The sequence below is a fragment of the Cydia strobilella genome, chromosome 10, assembly GCF_947568885.1.
Source record: "Cydia strobilella chromosome 10, ilCydStro3.1, whole genome shotgun sequence".
Taxonomy (NCBI): Eukaryota; Metazoa; Arthropoda; class Insecta; order Lepidoptera; family Tortricidae; genus Cydia; species Cydia strobilella.
This window is the reverse complement of record NC_086050.1, coordinates 10,151,917-10,169,366: the sequence shown is the minus strand read 5'-3', so window position 1 is coordinate 10,169,366 and position 17,450 is coordinate 10,151,917. Positions and strand designations below refer to the sequence as shown.

Below are 17,450 nucleotides of genomic sequence, written 5' to 3'. Positions count from 1 at the left end.
TATATAAGCTTCTACATGTATGTAGATACGATCACTTTTTTCAACCAGCCTTCTGTTAACATTAAGCCGGGCCGGGGTTTGAACCCGCGACCTCCGGATTGAAAGTCGCACGCTCTTACCGCTAGGCCACCAGCGCTTGTGTTTGAAGTAAGGTTTTGAAAAGTTTACGACAAGAAACAGTGCTAATATAGAGGGCGCTATTTGGCTGGTTTACGTGAACCTGGTTCAAATCGGTACTTCGAAAACTTTTTGTTTTTTTTTACTGTTGTTTTTGTATTAGCATTCCGATCACTGCTACCACACAAAATTTCACGATTCTAGGACTTCAGGAACCAATGTTTTCAGGATTAGAGGTATTTTTAGGTACCCCCATTTGAAGGGGTTGCAGGGCGAAAGTTACAGATTTCTGGTCACCATATGTGTCTGCATACAGACCCATCCCTACATGCCAAATTTCAGCCTTCTAAGACTTCAGGAAGTAGTCTGTATTTTCTATGACGCGAATTTCATGTGTTTCGGACAGTGAAAATTAAGGTACTATAAAATTTCAAGTATAATAGGTAGCTTAATAAAACTTGGTGTTTTTGATAAGTCTACTAAGTACATGGTATACAAAAAATTACAGCTCTCTAGCATTGTCCAAGACGAAGCTACGAGAGTTCGAAAATACGGCGAAACGTGCCGAGAAAAGATATGAACTGCCTTTTGCCCTTTGTCTCGTCTTGGCGGGGGCACGGCCGTGCCCCCAGATTAGGTTCTAAGTAAAATACTTCTTAAAAGTCAAGGTATAAAATGAGTTTTACTTTCAAAATGCTAACGTTTATAATTTAATAGTTTTGTTTATGTTTAAAAATATTTAATTTGATTAATTTAATAGCAGTTTAAAATATTTTTATGCAATTTTCAATCGTGGCTGAATGCGTCCGGGTCCGTGCCTTCGATGCCTAACTAGTCAAAAAATTACAGTATGGCGGACGAATGTCTGAAATGTCATCGTATTTAAGAATTATTTCCCTTACAATTTAGTATTGAAGGAAGTAACGTACACTTTTGGTTGAGTGACCTGCTCAATAGATATTTAAATTTAGCACTTTAGTTAGCACTTTTTTATCCACTGCGCATTGCTCGGTTTTGCTATCATGTCCTATATGTAATAGTGTAAATGTTTATACTGTCCTTAGCTAGATACAATTACGGCGGTGGCAGAATAACAGCGTCCGTTGCTGAAAACCTTTGGGGCTGCTGTGCCCCGAAGCCTTTTTGGCACAGACATCAGCTGAGCCACCTTCCCTTTCAATTAGTTTGTAAGCATTATCGTGTACTTTTATTATGTACCTATGTTACAACTTCTTGAATAAACGTCTTTTATTATTATTATTATTATTGTGTGTAACTACGGGGGTAAGAATATTGTTACTAGTCTTTAATTCACTCCAGCCCCTTGCGGCTGTCGTGAATATATACTCTAGTACAATATTTGACTTGCCCCCCCCCCCCCACCCTAAAAAGCGATAATACGGCGTTCACTGTCAATTTCCGTGGTAATGGTAAACATCTAAAGTGCTAAGTTTTATTATACCCAAAGTAAAATGACACATATTTCTCGGCGCCAAAAACTACAATAAAGCGTTTTGCGTTTTGTCTTGTTGTTTTAATATAGTTTTTTTTTTCGATCTAATTATATCAAAAATATTTAGTGTTCATTCTCCAAACCCGCTCTCCAAGTAGTCTAAGTGTTCAAATAAATTTTAGTAAAAAGCAAGATACTCACGCAATGACCATCAATGAACTGCTGCACCTGCCTCGGCGCTAAGAAGCCGGGCACGAGGAAATCCTTCCTCGGACTGAACTGTTCCACCTTCATGCGACCCCCCAGTTTGACCTTCTCTCCGGCGTAGTATAGGTTCCTGTAGAAAAGAAAAACGTTTTTATTTATTTATTCTAATCTTACATTAAATGGAACAGAAAATCGGTTGAAGTCGTTTCTATTTGGGAAATCTCGTTAAGATAGTTCTGTAGAATATGACTAATTTAAAAAAATTGAATCTCACCTGTTACCAATTAATCTGCTCTTTATATTAGTTAGCTGTCCCTCGTTCAGCTTCCGGAATTTGTGGTACAAATACAAGCTGGCAGCGAACTTCAAGAAGGAATCTCCTAGAGTTTCCGCGCGTTCCAAGTTGGCCGTGTCGTGAGAGTTGATGGTTGTGAGTGCGAAGAGTACGTCACGTAATTCGGGGCCACGGCCCGTTGGCTTTAGGGAGAGGAGCTTGATTTTGTCGTTGTATCTGGTGAGAAATTAGTATGGTGAGATTGGTGAGAATGCTATACATATGAGGTCCATGACTCCATGTGAGTCATACTCATACTGCTGTTAAAATATTGGTTTACCAACACTGTCGCTAACGCAGGAGGAGTCATACAGTATGTTTTTTTCGTTAGCAGTAATATTTATGTGAATACTAGCTTTTGCCCGCGACTTCGTCTGCGTGGAATTAGTTATTTGGGTACCTTAATTCTTAAACAAATCTGCTTTTTAGTACATCCTTTTTTCACCCCCAAATTGGTCCACACTATACATTTCCACCCCATTTTTAACACCCTTAAATGATGATTATTATTTTATGATTTCGGGGATAAAATTATTCTATATCCTTTCCCACAGCTCAAACTATCCCCATACCAAGTTTCATCTAAATCGGTTCAGCGGTTATTGATTCCCCATACAAATTTCCACCCCCCTTTTCAACCCCCTTGAGGGGTGAGTTCTGGGATAAAAAGTATCCTATGTCCTTCCCCGGGACTCAAAATATCTGTTTACCAAATTTCAATTAATTGGTTCAGCGGTTTAAGCGTGAAGAGGTCATTCACAGACAGACAGACAGACTTTCGCATTTATAATATTAGTGTGAATATATAGGCAATACTAAGCAACTTTTACTATGAGACATTTCCTCGCGCGCGTACAGAGGTGCTGATACGAACTCGACGTAGCATTCTTTATAGATCTTTTGTCATAGTAGTAAAGACTATATTACAATGCTCACTTGAGAGGCGGCGGCAAGATGGCCGCAGCCGAAGTGTGTGGCGAGCGCATGAACGCCATTTGAGACATTTCCTCGCGCGCGTATAGAGGTGCTGATACGAACTCGTCATAGCATTCTATGTCCATGAGAGTCACTGACGATATGTTGCGCTCTATGTCGATCGGTTCCATTTTTGCCTGCGAGTAAAAATAAAATAAATTGAGTGGCCTAGCCTAGCTTCGAAGCTACCGTTTCCTTTTTGTGGGCGATACGGCCGATGCGTAGCCTTTGCCCTAAAGGTTCCATTCCGCGGGCCAAAAGTAAGGGCTCGCTGGTAGGAGTTTGAAGACTGGGTCAGGTCAAAAGGCGGGTTGCATTGATTAGATCATCGCTTAAAGTTGTTAAGAGCGCGACTAAAAAAAGTTAGTCAAATGTCCAATACATACATTTTAAACGGACGCACTAATTACCACCGGATTTAAACAACTGTTTCTAAAGTGTGACTGTGTGTTAGTTTAAGGATCTAAAATACTTACATCCCAAGGATATTCCTTGTTTATCTTTTTCTGTTGCAGTTGATACAGACTTTCCTTCATGGACACGATTGGCCGGCGAGGAGCGTTCTCTGGGTCTATGGGGTTATTTATCCTGAAAAATACTTACTATAAAATATGGATTTTGAATGACTCGTCTAGAGCAAAGAGTCATTCATCAGCATTTTAAGCGCTCTCACTTTTTTACTCAACTCACTCAATATCAGAATGTATTTTTGCTGGTGTAGGTAGAGTACCCATACACGTACGGATATAAGTTTTTGGGTAACAATTGTATTTAGCACGTAGGTATTTAAAGAAATAAATATCATGTGTACGCAGATTTAATGAAAGAAGACTTCCTTGAGGGAAATTATACCCTCATGTAGTCTATGTTTTGTAAGTTTAAAGTAAGGTTTAATATACCTGTCGATACTGTTGATAGTTGTAGGCTCTTCAACTTGCGCTTGCAGTGATTTCATCGCGACTGGGAGGTTTATAGCTATTGGCTCCCATTCCTCGCCTAAAACAATATTACAAATATTTGTAAATTTAATCATCTTTTCAAACAACATGCTTATACGCGGTTAGACATTCAGAAGACTAGTTTTGGGTCTCGCACGAGAGAGATAGAGAAAAAGAGTGAGGAAAATATTATGAATGGCGACTGAATGGAATCGAAATTTAAATGTCACTGACAATTTCATGTGTCACAAGCTAAGTGCACGTAAAGTATTATCTCTCCACGGTGCAATACTATACCTATCTATCAATGAATTTATATATTTAAATTACCTTTTTCTATATGGACTCGTCCATATTTAGTGTATTTTGTGATTTCAGCGCGAAGGTCGTACGCAATCAGTAACATGTGAACTCTGAAATAAAATTAATAAATTAGTTAATATTGTCTTCGGTTACCGCGATAGTTACTCATGAATTAAAACTATGAAAACGGATTGTATCGCGTATATTGAATTTATAATACATCCCGACGTTTCGAACCCTTTACAGCGTTCGTGGTCAACGGGTTACTGAGGAAAAGCTACAAAGTGCAAAAATAATGAACCATCATGAACTATAAACTTTAAGGCTGGTTGTACATGCACAATCGGTTCATAAGGCTAGTTATACAATACAACTATTTTCAATATATATATATACGCGATAAAGCTACGCCGGCTCCGACCCTACACCTCAGACCCGAGAAGATTTAATTCCCTCTTAAATTGTAGGAGGGTATCCCAATATGGGACCAGCACACTTCTATTTTTTTCTCAGACTTTACACATCTAATACTATTACCCTTTGACCTCCACCGCCACGCCTATCTGGCGCGGCGCGTCATTGTGAACCGTTGACATTTGGCTGAAGCCGCGCGCGTCAATTGACGTCTTAGGCGGTCAAAGGGTAAGTGGTGATATTATGATATTACAGCATAGTAATAGATATACGATTGTATTTTAAGTATGTTACTTTAAACAAATATTCCATTGGCGTCACAGTTCTCTGACCACTTTTGAACCTTTTGTTGCAATGAGATAAGGCTCAACGACGGGTCGGGCAGGGTCGGATTTAGGGGAGGGCAACCAGGACTACTGCCCCGGGCCTCCACAAAAGATGGGCCCCCCACAATAGTCGGAAAAATAATTTGGGACCAGGGGGCCTCCACTCCTTTGTTGCCCCGGGGCCTCCAGACCTCTAAATCCGGCCCTGTGGTCAGGTAAGTGTGTTGTTGCATGTTAGTACCTGCACCTAGCACAGTTACGATTGCATAAACACAGTAACTTTTCCAACTCGCGTCACTGCAGATACTGTGTCCTCCATTGACTGCGGCATAGCGAACCGCGTCCGAAACTGTCTCAGTGTGTCACCAGTGGACACGTTTATCAGCGATCACAACGCTCAAAGGTATGAACTCGCTATAGAACAGATGTGCGGTAGCAATAAAAATGAAGAACATCGTACGGCTGAGCGTCGGTTATTTGACCAAGAATCATTTCGCTTATTTTATTATGACATTACAAATTACGATTTTAGTTTTATTAATTCTGATTATTTTGACATTAACTACAAATTCAATAAACTTTTCAATATACTTACATATTATATTAATTTGCGGTTTCCATTTAAGAATTTAAAAACAAATATTAATAGGCGTAACGTTCCTTGGATGAATGACGAGCTGTCCGAATACATTTGTAAATACAACGACTTCCTGGAAATACGCCGACAATACCCTGATAATGTATTAATCTCAGAATGTATTACACATTATGCGCAGCTTATTAAGTCTGCTACACTTCGTGCTCGGCAATCTCACATAGAAAATAGGCTAAAAGAATGCAAAAACCCTTCTAAAGAAATTTGGAAAGTCATCAATGATGAAATAGGCACTAAGACTAATAAAACTCAAGTGTTTACCCTAAATGACCCAAATTCTAACGAAAAAATTTCGGACAGTGAGGTTCCCAATAGCTTTAATTCACATTTTTTACAAATAGCGTCCAAGTCTGTGATTCAAAGTGATGAGTCCTTATCTGCACAGTACCTACACCAACACCTTAGTGGCATAGACATACCCACATTTCGTCTCCCTATTGTCACACCCGAACTGTTACACAAGACAATACAATCAATGTTAAAGACGCGCGACACCGTAGATACATACGATATATCGTTAAATATAATCATATGTATCTGGCCGGTCGTCTCTGACATCTTGGTTGTGTTGATCAATACGATGTTTCAAACTGGCGTCTACCCTGACGTGTTAAAGAGTACAAGAGTATGCCCAGTATACAAAGGGAAGGGAGAAAAAACAGACGTAAATAGCTACAGGCCGATCACCATAGTACCGACCATTTCCAAAATTGTGGAGTCCATTTTGTCATCAGCATTGATGACATACCTGGAATATATTGATCTGCTTACTCCAAACCAATACGCTTACAGACGAAACATGTCAACTACCGCTGCAGCTCACAAAATTGTCGATCTCATTATAACAGGTTTAGACATGCGACACAAAATGGCCGGTATTATGTGTGACTTGTCTAAAGCATTTGACGTAATAAGTCACACAATGCTCCTGGATAAGCTGAAGTGTTATGGCGTAACGGAAGAGGCGCATCGCTTAGTCGCTTCATTTTTGTCGGACCGAAGACAACAGGTTAAACTGTCCTCAAATGGCAAGCGATTCCAGTCTGACATTGGCTACATCAAACTAGGCATTCCCCAAGGATCAGCCCTTGGAAATACTCTGTTCCTAGCCTATGTCAATGATCTCCCATCTGCCATCACCACCGGGCTGTCAGTACTATTTGCAGATGACACTACGGTCATAATCAGCGCGCAAACGTACGAGCAGCTTGGTGAGAACATCAACGAGGCATGTACGCAGTTAAAACGGTGGTTTACTGCAAATGGGTTGCTTCTTAACGTCAGCAAGTCTAACGTTATGTTATTCTCAGGACGGATGACTACTGTGAGCCCATGTGTAGTAAATTGCCCTATGCCAAGGTGCAGTGAAACAAAGTTCCTTGGCTTTATGTTGGATTCGAATTTAAACTGGAAGTGCCATGTTGACCGGCTATGCAATAGATTGAGTAGTGCAGTCTTTGCGTTGCGTAAGTTGAAACCCCTTATTTCGTACGTTTCATTAAAATCGGTTTACTATGCTCACTTCCACTCGCTAATGACGTATGGTGTACTCATTTGGGGGAACTCTACGGATGCCAATCGAGTATTTATAATGCAAAAACAGGCAATGCGAACGCTAGCGGGTGTGAAGCCCAGACATTCATGCAGATACCTTTTTGTGACGCACAAAATAATGACACATTACTCATTATATTTATTTGAAGTTATTATGTATGTTAGAAATAACTTATCTTTGTTTAAACGCGTCGAGGTATCTGGCATAAACATTAGAACTAAGGTCGACTACGAACAGTTCCACGTCGCATGGCACTTGCAGCAAAGAACCCGCGTGTCATCGGTCCGACTTATTATGAGCGATTACCTGAAGAAATAAGGACGGAACCATCCGATACAACATTCAAGCGTCGATTGAGAAACTTTTTACTAGAAAACCCATTATATTCAATAAGTGAATTTTTTGACATAACTGTATAATTTATAATCGCATACCATTTTTGACATTTTCCTTGTTTATTATTGTTACTATTTGACGATCCTTCTCAGGGGAAATTTTTCATATAATGTATAATTAATGAAATTAATATTGGATTGTTTTGCTATTATTTAAATTTATTTCTGACGATCACAATGTAGATTCTTATAAATTGACATTAATGTAATTTGTACTGTAATCATATGTTGTGAAATAAATATATCTAATCTAATCATAAAAAAATTTGCTTTTCATAAAACTAGAAAATCAAGTGTTATTAGGTTAGAATTAAATAAATGTTTGTGATAGTTTTAGTTTTTATTATTTTTAATTATAATTACAAGCAAAAAATTGAAAAAGAGCAAAAAATTTTCCACAACTGGAACGATTTCCAGCTTGCTGAGAATTAATTCGTAGAAAAAATCTAATTTGACTGGCCTATGACTATTTTGAAGAGATTTGAGTCTTTTTCAGAGAACTCTTTATTGCAAATATTTTTTCAAAACCATTATTTTACATAAAATTCATGAGTTGGTAGATAGACGAATCATGCAGTTACGTCTTTGTTATTTACTAATAGTTTAAATAAAACCTACAAAATTGTTGATGGTCTGATGGAATCTTTATTTCGAAGTTCGAGTCCTTTTGAGTTGAGTTTAAAAAAGACTTAACAAAAGACTCGACTCGGGACTACGAGTGCAAAGAATCGAAAGTGTTGTTGCAGTCCGCTGCAGTCTCGTAAAAGGGTTTCACAATGTCATAGATTGGTCACGTGCTTCATTGCAGCCACACCTGGTATACCAAATCAGTCAAATTTGAAAAAATCCAGGGTGAGGGGGCACCCTGGCCTAGAAATGCTTAGGGCACAAAAATATCTTAATCCGGCACTGATTAGTATATATCTACGGTAGTGTATGAAAAGGAAAGAAAATACGTGCCTAGGAACGCCGCCGTCGCCGCCGACGATCGCTCGGATTCGAGGTAATGTGTGCTATATGAACAAGGTAGACGACTTAAATTAGCACGCTTATATGGGAAAATGGAAGCCCTTTATAAGGCTAACCCTTATAAGCAATATGCAAGGTGTTGGTGAGCGGATGATAAGGGTTTTGTAAGGGTATTTGGGCTACCGATTACTCAAATGTGGTAGCTTTATATAAGGGTTTTTAAAAGCAAAACAAAGGGTTTCGTCTGGCAAAGGGTATGGTGAGTTAAGCCTTATGCAATACCCTTATAAAACCCCGATAAGGGATAGCGGGCCGGTCCCTGCCTCCAGCGTCCAGAGCTGGAATGGAAAAAGCGTCCTCTGTTTACGCGACAGATGCCTAGACCGCTGGGTCACCCGGTCACGGTGGCATGGGTAGAAATTTCCAAGTGACAATTTCCGAAGGCTTATGGCGCCCCTGTATAGTATATATATAATTATATACATTGTCAGGCCTATGGAACTCTCCGCACGAGCTAGAATTTATACCTACGACTCGCTTCCCGCCGGCGGTACTAAAGCTAGCCAGTTGGTTGCCCCATGCGCTCATGCACGCAAGTCACCGCGCGCTATGCCAAAGTAATGTCTTTACCTACTGCTATTATTTATACGATAGTTACAAGTTACGTAGGTACTATTAAATTGTTTTAAAGATGTAGGTAATGTTTTTTTACGACACATTTATAGCATAGAGTAACTTATAATAGAGCGGTACTGTCATAGTAAATTTTGTAACCCCAGTAAATTCACTGCCATCTGTCGACACACTTTAAAACTAAAAATAAATATTTATAAAAATACGATAAAATGTATTTAAATATGGATAAATGATTTTTTTATTTGCATTAATTATTTTTATATGATTTTGACCCATGTTCTTTCACTGGTATGCGTTAAAATTATAAATAACAAACGAAACAGTCAACGCCCTCTATACGAGTGTAGGCCAAAACTAGTGGCGCCATCTGATCGAGAATCAAATTTTCGTGATTTTCGAGGCACGCTTTTTTCTTAGACTGTATCCATCTATTACGGAGTTATATCTATCTTTGTTTATAGTTAGATATCTACCTAAGACACCTAAGTCTTTGAAAGAAGCGTCGGCAACCCTAGCGTTGTGCCGGCGCGCGCGGTGCGGGGAGCGGCGCGTTGAAGGTCACTCCATTGTATTTTTGTGTAGGTATCAAAACGGTCGGTATGTATTTGCGTTTTCTTTGAGAGATATGTATCTGTTCGTAAGAACTATTATATAATCTGTGATATTGTATAGTAGTGTGTCTACTTAAAATAAATTAAAATATTTTCATAGAAAGTAAATTAATTTGTTCTTAGAGTATTCACCTGTGTATAATGCTAGGCAGCATCGTCGCTTTGTACCAAAGCACGCCCGGATAGTCGTATTTTACACAGAACTCGGGTATGAACATCTCCGTGAAACTCTTGGGTTTGTCGTCGCCCTGCGAGACTGAGATTAGCTTTTTCTGTTTGTCTGTGAAGGCATTGATGGTGGCCGCTCGGGGCAGGAGGCAGTTCATGCGCGTGGTTATGTTGCAAACCTGTAAATAATATAGTACACAATACACATTGTGCAACGAGGGCGGTAAGTGGAATATTGGAAACGAGGGGTAATTCACGACAGTCGCAGGCAAGAACAATTAGAAACTATTAAAAATTGCTTGATTTGTTCTAAAAGAAACGATTTTGGAGATAAAGAGACAGCCTAATAATTCGTTTCATAAACACACCCAACTACACAAGACATACTCCACATTTTAGTCATATAAAGCTTAATACAACGATCCCGACTATTGGGTCGTCCGGCCTGGGAACGAAACCATAAAACACCCGGTTCGGTTGAATAGCAATATAAACTAACCTCAAGCAACGGCTGGTCTTTTCTGCCAATAATCTCCAGGTTGTATTTCGCAGAGTAGTATTGCTCGTATGTGTCGTACGAGGCGTCGTCGAAAGCGGACTTTGGCGTCATGTACTCTATCACTTTCGACACTATGTACCTAGTAAAACGTAAGATGTATGTTGTAAATTAGGCATAGTTTAATTTTAGATATATTTGATCTTGGTATATTAAAATGTAATGTGACGTCCTAGGGGTAAAGGTACCTTATGGTTATCTGCGCTTACGTTGCATGGCACCGCATTAGTATTGGAGCTTCGTTTATAATAGTGTAATCGCCAACCGCCATATGTTACCTATACTCGTGGAACATCACAAATATATCTAATATCCTACAGAAAAAAATCCCTGGTCACGCTTAAAACATAAGTATAATTTTCTAAGTAACTTACCGGCTAGGCAAGATAGCGCCCCGGTACCAGGGTGTCACTACAGAATGTTGGTAATCTTCTTGCGTCACTTTCAGCGCTTTTCTTTCCTGAAAGGAAAAAAGAAGTTACCAAACATATACATATTGGTAGAAAACTCAAGGAAGCGCCGATTGTATGTGTATGCTGAAGTAAAGACTAAAGGTGAGGGTAGGTACGGTTAGCTGCAGAGGGGACAATTGTGACCTGACTTTCGACTGAATTTGCTGTACAGTAGCCGTCAGATAAATCGGAGCGGCCAAAGTGCTCACAAATATCTGGCCACGCCACTATTGACAACGCGTTAGAGTAGTTGTGCAGATATTTTTAAGCACCTCGGCTGCTTCTTGGTGAAATAGCTGTCTGATATTTCGTAAAGACTCAATGGTTAAAATAAATAGGTACGAACCTCGTAAGGTGGCCCTGAAAGGGGTACCGGCGGGATCTCTTTGTATTTCTGCATGACATCCCAGTCGATGTCGTAGCCACCGGCGCTGCCTTTAACTGGCACCACAAACAGGTTATTGACTGTGCCGTCGTAGATCAGGAACTTCTTAGCAATTTCGAGGACTTGATCGAAGACGAAGAAGTGGAACCTGAAAAAAAAAACTTTTTATTTCAACAAAAATACAATTTTAATGGCCAATAACTTAGCAAAATCTACATTTATATTTAAGATAATTAATAAATATAAAACGTGAACAATTGAACATACAACGATTATTAAACCTACTTCGGGGGTTAGGAACTACAGGGAGTTAAATTATGTTAAGAGCCCTTTATCTCCTGGAGCGTTCATCGATTTCACAAAATAACACTTAATAGATGGCGTTGACGCGCGGTACGCGAGCGCCGGCAACTATAACGCGTTTTAGTCCATGGGCCAGCTAGCCAAATTTTGGAAAATAGTATAATTTGGGGGTACCAAATTTCCTTTTCACAGCAGTTAGGCTTATTATGATGTTAAAATGATTGCCATCTCAAAATGTTAGCTAACCAAAATGGCCGCCAATCCAAGATGGCGGATATTGAGTTTTAAAAAATCAACCATAACTCAAGAAGTATTCGTCCGAATTCATTACTATTATTTTTAAACAAAAGCTGCTTGTGTGCTTGAAATTTTGTTCACATATTTGATCGATAAAGTCAACCGTTAATTAGTAATTAAAGAAATATTGATTTTTTTTTAATTTTTTTGTGATACTTTTTTTTTAATGTGGTTTTTACAAAATATCTTTAACATTACAAAAAAGTTTTAAATAAGACAAAATAGTGTATTAAATTATCTTTAATTTGACGTATAGTTTGTATGGGTCGGTTCACTGAAAACACATGGAAATATAAGTTTATTTTACTTCAGTTGAAATTCACCGTTGACTAAATAACTTCGTACAGAATAAAAAGCTTCAAATAGAAGTTGTACAGTACAAAAATTATGCTTTTATGAGTTTTAGTATATTTTAATAATTTTACAAATAATTTAGAATAATTGTAGTATAACAGGAATATTAATTTTGATATGTTACAGGTAAAAACTAGTATTCGGTTTAAATAGTAATTTCTTTGGTGAAAATGAGAGCGGCTACAAATCAAGATGATGCAAATATACAATGTAAACTAGATATTTGTATAATATGTTGCGAGATAGGACCATTAAGTAAAGTACACCCCCAAACGATGGACAATCTTGGGCAGTATTATTTTATTTTAATGCTGCATTAATAAGGAATTTTGAGCCTATTATTTATTATTCAACGACGTGATATACCTGATGTAAACTCTTTACTTATATAGTTTTTTTTCCTTTGTAGAATCTTATAGTTACGCTGACGACATCTTATAAGTAAGAAATAAGTTTCGCAAGTAAATAGAGAACTTTGAGATTTTGCTCTTGGGTTTATTTATGAATACATCTTCTTGTAAAGTCGTAAAGCTTGTTAAATTACAACTTCTCTGCTGTACTATACTCATCAATATTTTATTATTTTATCTGGTCGTTGCCTGATAGTTGTGGTGTATGCGAGTTAACAAGATTTATGATAAATTGCTTCTGCAGCTACATAATCTTTAGATGTTACTGCATTTTTTTATCTCCTCTTTCAATAGCAATTTCACGCAGTTTCTTGTGTGCGTCAGTGCTAAGCTCAAGAACTTGAACTAATAGTTCCCTAGATCGGCTTATTTCACAGTAACAGTTCAGCCGGTAGGTATATCACGTCGTTTAGTAATAGGCTCAAAATTCCTTATTAATGCTGCTTTAAATAACACTGCCCATGATTGTCCGTCTTTTGGGGGGTTCACTTCACTTAATGGTCCTATCTCGCCACATATTATTGATATTCACACATCTAGTTCACTTTATTTGTAGCTGAACACATTTTCACTGACGAAATTTCTTTTACACCGAATAGGTACATACCAGTTTTTACCTGTATCAAATCAAAACCAATATTACTATCATACTACTATTCAAGGCTCGGAACCGGTATTGAAATACCTGTTAACGTCGTTCCAAAACCGTTATATTAATTCGTTTATTAGAAACCGGTTAATTGGGGGGGAGGGGGTAGTAGGTACGCTCAGGTATGCGACGCTGAGCTATTGGCCAACACCCCAAGTCCATCATACACGTCCCAGTCGTCCCCCCTGGGCAATGCTAGTGGTTAGTACGGGCGTCGCTATGTTTACCAACATACCCCGGACCACTAGTAGCAGAGTATGAGGGCCTCGCCTGGTGTGGGCCACGCCGAGTGATGTGGCATCCCCACCCGCCAGGTGTTCCTTTTCCCTTCCCTAGAATTCCCGTCTTTAACCTCTCGAACGCCGGAGCGTGGATCCGCGCGGTAGGCATTGAATTCCAATTTAATTAATAATTGTAATAAATAAATAAATTAATAATCTTTATCCCCTCTACCCCAGTAGCATTCTGGTACGGCGTTCTGTTGGGTCTCTGTAAGTAAACGGAGGCCCAGCAGGGTGCTGGCCGGAATGCTACTGGGGTATTTTCTAATTACTTCCCTTCTCTATCTCCCCCCTTTCTTGCTCCCTTATCTTACCCCTTTTTCCGCCAATCCAAGGTGTCATACGTACCGTGCCGATGGATGCGTGGCTGGTGGCGAGACCAGTCTCAAACGGCGTCTCTACGAAACCGGGGCGAATCGTAGCAGTATTCAGTCCTTCAGGCGGCAAGCGGGGCTCTGCCGTACTGTGACCACCATTTCCCTTGCTACTCGTGGGACGTTTTATGGAAGATACAAATACAAATCTAAATAGCTTTGACGCCATGTCCTCGGCTCTGGACGGGATCCAGGCCGAAGGTAATATCGGAGCGAGGGAGGCTGTAGAAGCCTCCAGCACGCCCGAAGTTTGCTCCCAGGGAGGGGAGGGGAAAGCTGAGGTCGACAGAGACGACATCGTCTCTGGTGCGCCCAGCGACAACTCCTCTGCCAAAGAGCTGCATGTTTCTAAACGCTTGTCGGGTGCTGCTCGCAAGAGATTCCGCAGGCTGATGGGCGACGGGGTAGCCAAAGAGCAAGCCCTGTCTATGGCCCGTAAGCCCTGGGCGGAGATCACTGTGGAGAAGCCGGCCACGGAGAAAGGCCCTGTAAAAAGGGTCCGATCTGAGGACGAATCTCCGCAGGGATCAGTGAAAAAGGCCCCGAAATTCCGCGCTGAAACCTCAGGGGAGTCTCGGCATCCGAGCTTCCGGGAGGTAGCGGGGTCCTCACGAGTAGGGATCCATAATTCGGACCCTATGAGTGAGGACCAGATGAAGTTGGTCCACCGGCATCTAAATCTCGCCATGGTCCAGCAATAGGCAAATGCGAAAGGCGGTGCACCACAGTTTCTGGGCTTCATTCACAAGACAGGCTGGATACTTATGACCTGTGTTAACCAGGTTAGCAGGGACTGGCTTGTGAATGAGGTCCCGAACTTAAAGCCGTGGCCGGAGGCCAAACTCTCCGTCATCCCGGAGGGTGAATTGCCCAAACCAGCCACGGCTATCACCTTTATTCCGGAGTCTGAGGCGGCCTCAGTGGAGGAAGCCTTGGCGCTGATCAGGGTCCAGAACTTTGGCCTGAACATAGAACTCTGGAAAGTTCTCGGGGAAAAGGCTGAGCAGGGGGGCAAGGTGGTCACCTTCGCTCTGGATGAGCCTTCCTCCGAAACTCTTAAGGCCAATCGTGGGGAGGTAGCCATTGGCTTTAAGAAAGTACTGTTCCGGCTAAAAGGGGGGCCAAACGCTCCCCCAGCACAGCAGACGGAACAGCAACCCCAGCCCCTTGCCGAATCTACTCCAGGGCCAAGTACCAAGGTACCTGGCGGCCGAACCATACCCCAGGGCTCTCCTGGCCGTGGGGGCGGGCAACCGGCAGCCAGAGGCACAAGGGGCATGACGAGGGGCATGGTACCCGGTAGGGCCAGACCCATAACCTCGGCGACAGGAGGGCCTCAAGGGACTCCTATTGCGAGAGGCAGGGGTGGGCCACAACGGGTCACCAAAAGGGCCAAATAAAAGGCCTTGGACCTACGGCACCCGCGAGGGTCCTGCAAGCGAACATCCATCATGCGGCAGCCGCCACGGCCATTGTTGAAAGCCGGCTTGCAGGACACGTCGACCTCGCACTACTTCAAGAACCTTGGGTGCGAAACTCAACCATACTAGGACTGAATTCGGTTGGTAAAGTTTTATGCAATACTAAAGGAATTAAGAATAGGCCCTGCATTGTTTTTGGCAAGAACATTGACTTTCTACCTGTTCCAGAGTTATGCACAGACGACCTGGTAGCAGCGTATGTAAATCTCAAGGGATGGAGCGGGCAGAGAATTATACTTTGCTCGGCATACCTCCCTGGAGACAGGAACGACCCCTCTGCGGATCTCACAGCCGTGGCCGACTACGCCCGCAGACACAACGCAGAAATGCTGGTGGGATGTGACGCTAACGCCCACCACACCAACTGGGGAAGCACCGACATCAATGATAGGGGTGAGTTACTACATGACTTTCTTCTATGCAATAACTTCCAAATTCTAAACATGGGATGTACACCCACCTTTGTCACTAGGGTCAGGAAGAAGGTTTTAGACTTGACTTGCATCTTCAAATCTAGCCAGGCACATTCAGAACTGGAGGGTAAGTGATGCGGAATCGTTGTCAGATCATAAGCACATCTGTATTAATATAGCTTTTTCTCTCAGCGTTCAAACGGTCACCTTCAGGGATCCCCGGAGGACGGACTGGGAAGGCTACAGGAGCAGCCTAGAAAGTACCTAATCTGGAATCCGCAGCGAAGGTAATCAAAACGCGGGAGAGTTTAGAACTTGCGGTGGAGGTGGTCTCAAATGGCATTGTAAGTGCCTTTGAAGAAAACTGTGCTCCCAAGTTCAAATCAACCAAACGTGTGGTCCCATGGTGGAACTCCAACCTCAGGAGGCTCAGGGACAAAACACGCAAGTTATTCAATAGGGCTAAGAGGACACAGGAGTGGGAGGTCTATCGGAAAGCCCTAAACGAATACAGTAAAGAGATTAGGAAAGCTAAGAGAGCGTCATGGAGGAGGTTCTGCGAGGAAATTGAAAATACGCCTCAAGGAGCGAGACTTCACAGGATACTCTCCAAAGCTAGAAGTAATCAAGTAGGCCTTTTCAGGAGGCATGATGGCTCCTTCACTGCTAGTGAGATGGAGACTTTGGAGCTCTTAGCTGAAACACACTTTCCGGGGGCAGGACAGTCACACGAGCCCCAGCTGGTCAGAGGCCTGCATAGGCCTCGCCCAGAGGACTGGAGGCAGGCTGCCCTCGTCATAAGACCCGGGATAGTGAGGTGGGCTATAAACTCCTTTAAGCCTTACAAGACGTGCGGCCTGGACGGAGTAAGCCCTGTGCTAATGCAGCGAGGAGCTGAAATCCTAATCCCGCATTTGGTCAGGATCTTCAGAGCTAGTTATGCCTCGGGACACCTACCAGAGCAGTGGAACATGGTTAAGGTATTATTTATACCGAAGGCTGGGAGGAAGGATTACACTTTAGCCAAGTCCTTCAGACCCATCAGCCTCTCCTCGTTCCTCCTTAAAACCTTGGAAAAGGTAATTGATAAGTATATCAGGGAGAGCTGTCTTCTAAACAAATCCATACACGACAGCCAACACGCTCACCGTAGGGGCAGATCTACAGAGACTGCCCTGCTGGAGCTGGTTGACAGAGTGGAAAGGGCTTTGGAAGACAAGGACATAGCCCTGTCGGCCTTCCTAGATATTAAGGGCGCTTTTGATAATACACCCACTCGGACACTGGTGGAAGGGCTCAGGGCCAAGGAGGTGGACGGCACCACTATCCGCTGGGTGCAAAGCATGCTCTCAAGCAGAATGGTTAGGCTAGACTTGCTTAACACTACACTGGAAGTGGCCACTGTGAGAGGCTCCCCGCAGGGGGGTGTCCTATCTCCC

General features: G+C 41.8%; 1 protein-coding gene across 1 annotated transcript in view; it reads right to left on the bottom strand.

Annotated features, from left to right (window-relative positions):
• LOC134744982 (endoribonuclease Dicer) overlaps positions 1-17,450 on the bottom strand; it is a 95,343-nt gene that overhangs the window by 46,107 nt on the left and 31,786 nt on the right. The window contains exons 17-26 of the mRNA XM_063678935.1: positions 11,411-11,597; positions 10,987-11,072; positions 10,556-10,694; positions 10,021-10,235; positions 4,355-4,437; positions 3,986-4,082; positions 3,563-3,674; positions 3,048-3,223; positions 2,052-2,288; positions 1,772-1,907 (exon numbers count right to left, since the gene is read on the bottom strand). Of these exons, the coding sequence (XP_063535005.1) occupies positions 1,772-1,907; positions 2,052-2,288; positions 3,048-3,223; positions 3,563-3,674; positions 3,986-4,082; positions 4,355-4,437; positions 10,021-10,235; positions 10,556-10,694; positions 10,987-11,072; positions 11,411-11,597 (1,468 nt within the window). The remainder of the gene's footprint in view (positions 1-1,771; positions 1,908-2,051; positions 2,289-3,047; positions 3,224-3,562; positions 3,675-3,985; positions 4,083-4,354; positions 4,438-10,020; positions 10,236-10,555; positions 10,695-10,986; positions 11,073-11,410; positions 11,598-17,450) is intronic.